The sequence below is a fragment of the Fusarium oxysporum genome, chromosome 1, assembly GCF_000149955.1.
Source record: "Fusarium oxysporum f. sp. lycopersici 4287 chromosome 1, whole genome shotgun sequence".
NCBI classification, from domain to species: domain Eukaryota; kingdom Fungi; phylum Ascomycota; class Sordariomycetes; order Hypocreales; family Nectriaceae; genus Fusarium; species Fusarium oxysporum.
In genome coordinates this window covers 6,842,632-6,847,692 of record NC_030986.1, presented here as the reverse complement: position 1 = coordinate 6,847,692, position 5,061 = coordinate 6,842,632, and the positions used below count along the sequence as shown (strand labels likewise).

General features: G+C 50.1%; 1 protein-coding gene across 1 annotated transcript; it reads right to left on the bottom strand.

Annotated features, from left to right (window-relative positions):
* Positions 1 to 558: 558 nt before the first annotated feature.
* On the bottom strand, positions 559 to 2,395 carry FOXG_15173 (uncharacterized protein). Its single transcript, XM_018395242.1, has 2 exons — positions 1,637 to 2,395; positions 559 to 1,587 (listed from the first exon to the last, which is right to left on the bottom strand). Exons 1-2 carry the CDS (start codon positions 2,323 to 2,325, stop codon positions 627 to 629), a joined length of 1,650 nt encoding a protein of 549 aa, XP_018255758.1. The 5' UTR covers positions 2,326 to 2,395; the 3' UTR covers positions 559 to 626.
* Positions 2,396 to 5,061: the final 2,666 nt, after the last annotated feature.

Here is a 5,061-nt window from a genome sequence, read left to right as displayed (position 1 = left end):
AAGAGGAAATGCTCTACCGTTTCCTTTGCCCGCCCGCATGGGCACTCATCTGTCGGTACTTCCCTAATCTGATATAGATAACCGTTCAGTCGCGCCATTCCGGTTCTGAGCTGCGCAAGCACGCTGGCTTCTTTCCATAATAGTTGATCGTACAGCAGGGGGGTATGTTTACCAGGCAGAGCTGAGTCGATCTTTCTAGAATGCCTGCCAACTCCATCTGGTAGCTTCCTATCCATTCGCAGATCTGCCCTCGTTCGATTGAGAATTGTGGTCTTCGCTTTGGCGAATCCTCTCTGTGGCGTCATGTACGGCTCCATTGCGTAACGGGCTGACATCTTGGCTGTCTTCTGAATTTTGAGCTCGCTTTCGGGTGGTAGCCAAATGAGATTGACTCTGTTTCCGTCTCTTCTAAGCTTCTCTATGGTGGCACGACCGGCAACAGCGCCAAACGGGGACGGCTAGATTTAAGCGGGCAGCTCAGTGCTCCCACAGGTATATACATTACGATGGCTTGGTGGTTTGGCACTGGCACACCGGCAGCTACGCTCACAATAGAGATGGACTGGCAAGGAAGGAAAGAGAGTCGCCATTTCAAGAGGTAAAACTGTCTCCATCGTTCCAAAGTTTCATCTCCAGCCACTATTCCAAATAACATAGGCTATGTCCCTGGCTGTTTTAACGGTGTCAATAACGCGACAAAACATCCCTTTGTTTGAACACGTGGCCGCCTCCTCATAGGGCATAAACATGTTAGACTGAGTGCGACGCATGCCAGCTGGCTCGGCGGTCAAGGTGTCTGTAGAAGTAATGTGATGCGGATCATGTTCTTCGAAAGCCCCATATGTGTACCAGCCTGAGTTTGTATCGGTATCAATTAAATCCTCGGAGAATCTACCTGACGCTTTAGGTGGACGAGGCGCCTCTTGTAAGGCGCTAGAGGTGTAGCGTATGACCGTTTCTGGGACTTGTACATGTTCTCGATGTTTTAGTGTTGTTGATGGAAGCATCGCGATCGTCTTTCCATCAGAGAGTACTGGATTGCCCTCCTTCGCCGTCTTTCGCGACCTGTCCAGCTTCATTATCATTCCGTCTTCGGAATTGGTATCGGTACTGATATCGCAGTCGTCGTCATCGTCGTCGTCTTTAACTTCAACGGCGATACATTGCTCGACTTCATAATTGAAGTGGATGTGTTTACGTTCAAGACCTGACGATGAGATCCCACTGTATGCTGACGATGGTAGCATACTAGAGGTATCACAGCTCATTGGCATCGAAGGGAAGGGGAATATATTGTGATCCATCGTCACTGCGCGATCAAAAGAAAGCTCTTTTAATCGCCGGCTGTCTTTCTGTCTCGCCTGGGCCACTGGGGTTACCTGCTGGGGTAAGGATGATGTTGACAATGGCCTCGGCAGTATGATATCTGATATGCTCCTTTTCTTCAGGATACTCTTCCTGTTAGAATTGACTAGTAAGTTGGGCTGGAGCAATGAGGCACCACAAGGTCCAGTCTGCGTACAGTAGATCTTGCTAGCACCTTGCTGAACGGGGCCATATAGCCAACTCACATCGCTATCTTTCAGCCTGCACAAAGTTAGCTTGATATTCGTGCCTAATAACATCATGTCCCTACCAGTTGAGCGTTTTGGGAGACACAGTCTTCAGGCTTTTATATTTTGTCCATGTTCTCCAGCATGCATTCTCCAAACGGGCGCTATTGGGGTCCTCTCCTCGGCGGGTGGAAATATATTTCCATGATGACAGGATTTCTTCCTCCTTCCAGTCATGAGAAAGGTAGTCGATATTCCTCCACGGCTGGGCGTCAATAGCAGTATTAACTTCAGCGCGCTCGTGGAACTTTCCTAATTCTGGCGAACCCCATGTTGACGTATCAGCCGGATTATCATTGTCAATAGAAGAGGCGTAGTATGAGTCGCCCGCCTTGAGATCCGACCGGCGTTCCAGGCCATCGTCCGGTGCTACAAAGAAACCGTCTTTCTGAAATTGGGGTAACCAAGCGTGCTCTGCCGACGGCTTGACCTGGTGAATTCCGTCATTATAATCGGATGGGGTGGAAATATCCGCAAATGGTGTCGAGGAACAGGACATATCCATTGATTCGCCGTAGATAGGAGGCGTCGAGGAAGCTGAAGAGGCTGCGGTGTCTGGATGTTCAAGAGACTGAGAGCATGGGTCGCTCGTTGGGTCTGCTCCAGACTGAGACGTCGTTGTCCTGCCCGCCAGTTGCGAGGGAGAATGGCATTCTTCCATTTCCGAGAAAATAAAGTAGCTGCTCCCTTCGGAGGAGGGTAGGGCGGCCATCTGGATAGATGGTTCATAGAGCTGCCTCCTACACACCCCACGTCATACAGAAGTATATCCAGGCTGCTCGTTTTGAGGTGTAATGGAAGCTCCGGTTTTTTGGGTTGTTAGAATTTGCCCCTGATCTCGAGGGCAGCTCCGGTGTGTGCGACCGTTGGCGAGAAAAGGTAGGTTGAGATCCCAACAACTTGGGCGTGCCGCCGTGCCAATAATGGCCCATAGCAATCGAGATTGAAGAAGAGAGAGGAGTAGCTACGCCATGAAAGCGATAGAGTGACATCATGAATGGCACTCTCTGCAAGGTGCCATTTTACAGTGAAAAAACCCTCTTTATCTTGGCAATCAGTCATAATCACATGTTAACCACTCCCGGATATCAGGGACACTGCTGGGAAACTTGTCCTGCGGTACCGTTGCGGACCGGTTGGAGAGTTTCGAGCCACCTTGCCATGGCCCATAAGCCGTACTCGGTATAGCAGGTCAGAGACGTATAGATTGCCTAATTGACAGCGGTAGCTTGACTTGCAATGCCTTCTCTCCAATTTAGTGAACAATGTGCAGCGCGGCGCGCAGTGTACAGCGTCTAGGCGCTGGATTTGGGGCAGGAGCGGAGAATGACGATGACGTAAAAAGAACTCACTACGCCAGTAAAAGTGGAAAGTTTGGCGACACTCGAAAGATTTGGGCTCCGCCGTCAGACTCCCCGTGGGTTGTACTGCTGCTCAGATATCGTCGCTGTCGTTGGTGGACGCGTGGTGGTCGTGGCGTGCTGCCTCGAGTCAAAACAATGCGGGTGTAGATGCAATGAACGGTTGAAGCCCATTGAGTTCTTTTGTGGCTTGTTGAGCCCAAAGATCTCGTTCTCACGGTTTGTTAATTGCAATACGACGATTCGCCCGCGCCGGGATTGAACATGTGGAAAACGCACTTATGATGTCGGTGACACAGGTTACATATGCAGTGACCACCAGTCAAAATAGATGTAATTAAGAACGCACAACTTGCTTGGGCAGACTTTGAGTTATCCGCGGCGCGATCTTAAGCGTCATGTCACCTCCGACTGAAGCCGACAAATTGACGGTCCACAGTGTCTGCGGAGCCTCAAGAGCAACCGGCAAGAGCGCCTACTGGTCATCAACTACCACATAGCAGACATCCGACGCTCTCCATGGCTCCAATACAGAGTTTATGTGGTATCAGGAGATCGATGGAAAATATGACGCTGATGGCTGAAACTTAGAGGTAAGAAGCTGGCGCTAGTTCTCATTAAGAGAACGTGGTACCCCTCCAATTCCCCCCATTACCCGTTGGCTCATGCCGCGAGGCGGGGCGAGCCAACTAAGCAAGCTTAGTTGGGCCCAAAAGTGTGAGACGGCACAAAAGTGTGAGACAACCCCTCACCGCCGGCTGTCTCGAATTTCATTGATTTTCTATGTGATTTTCATGCAAATCTAGACGCCAATTAGTAAAAAAAGTACCATTTCTGTCCACTTGCATTATGCCGTCAATACCTAACATTAAAGCTGCTCAGGCAGTGGTTATTTCACGCCAACGACTCCAAAAGGGCTTATCTCGTGATGCTTCCAACGGGCCAAAGAAGGCTCTCTCTCTCCGCGATGCTGAACGACGATATCCCGGCTCTAAGAGGCCGTCTATTGCTCGGATTATCAAGCAGCTTGAAGCTGCTAATACCCTTGATTATGAACTAGTTATTCAGCCAAATATGGGCCGGCCGCGACTTCTTTCGGATGATGAAGATGAGGCTATCGTGAGCTTCGTTATGTGGATGCAGAAGTCCGGTCTTCCAGCTTCTAAAAGCGAGATTGTGGATGCAGTCAACACTATAAGAAGCCGCCGTGATGCTGATGCCAAGCCGGTTGGGAAGATGTGGTACAGGCGCTTCCGTGACGATCATCCTGAGCTTGATACCTCGATATTGAAGGCGAAGGAAGCGGCGCGCTATGAGTATGAGGAAGCCGGCGTGGAGGAGACGAAGCAGTGGTTCAAGCGGCTCGATGAGGTTATCACGAGATACGGAATCGGCGCCTCGGAAATCTGGAATGCTGATCAAGCAGGTATTAGAGTCGGAATACTGCGAGAGCGAGTACAATGCCTCGTTGTACGTACTAATAAGAAGGCGGCAACAGAGGTATATTCCCCTAATGATCGAGAGACTTGTACCGTGATCGGTACAGGTAACGCCGCCGGAGAGACCACTCCGCCGTGGCTTATCTTCAAAGCCTTTCCAACGCTCGAGTGGGCGAATATAGAAGGCGATCTCGAGATGCGGTTTGCACAGTCAGATACAGCGTTCTCGAATGGCGATATAACGCTCGAGTGGGCGAGAGACTTCAACCGGAAGTCTTGGGATAAGTCTGCAGCAGTTCAACATCGTCAGCTGGATTTTGAAGAGTGGTTTGGGTGTAACGAGCACCTAAAAAGCCCTTCTAATGCTGCCGCTTTATATGACAAGCCTCCGGGCACGGAAGGAAAGGCTGAAGAGGATCTCGTGTGGCGGTTGCTCGTTATCGACGGCTTCTCCGGTCACGGCTCTTTCGCCTTTCGAGAATACTGTATAAAATTTAATATCCTCGTTGCCTTCCTTCTTCCTCATTCAACTCACATGCTTCAACCAATGGATCTTGGTGTTTTTCAGTGGTTAAAGAATGCACACCAAAAAAGGCTGCGAGATGCTTTGCGGAAGGGAAATTTGAGCTTCAACCGCCGTGACTTTGC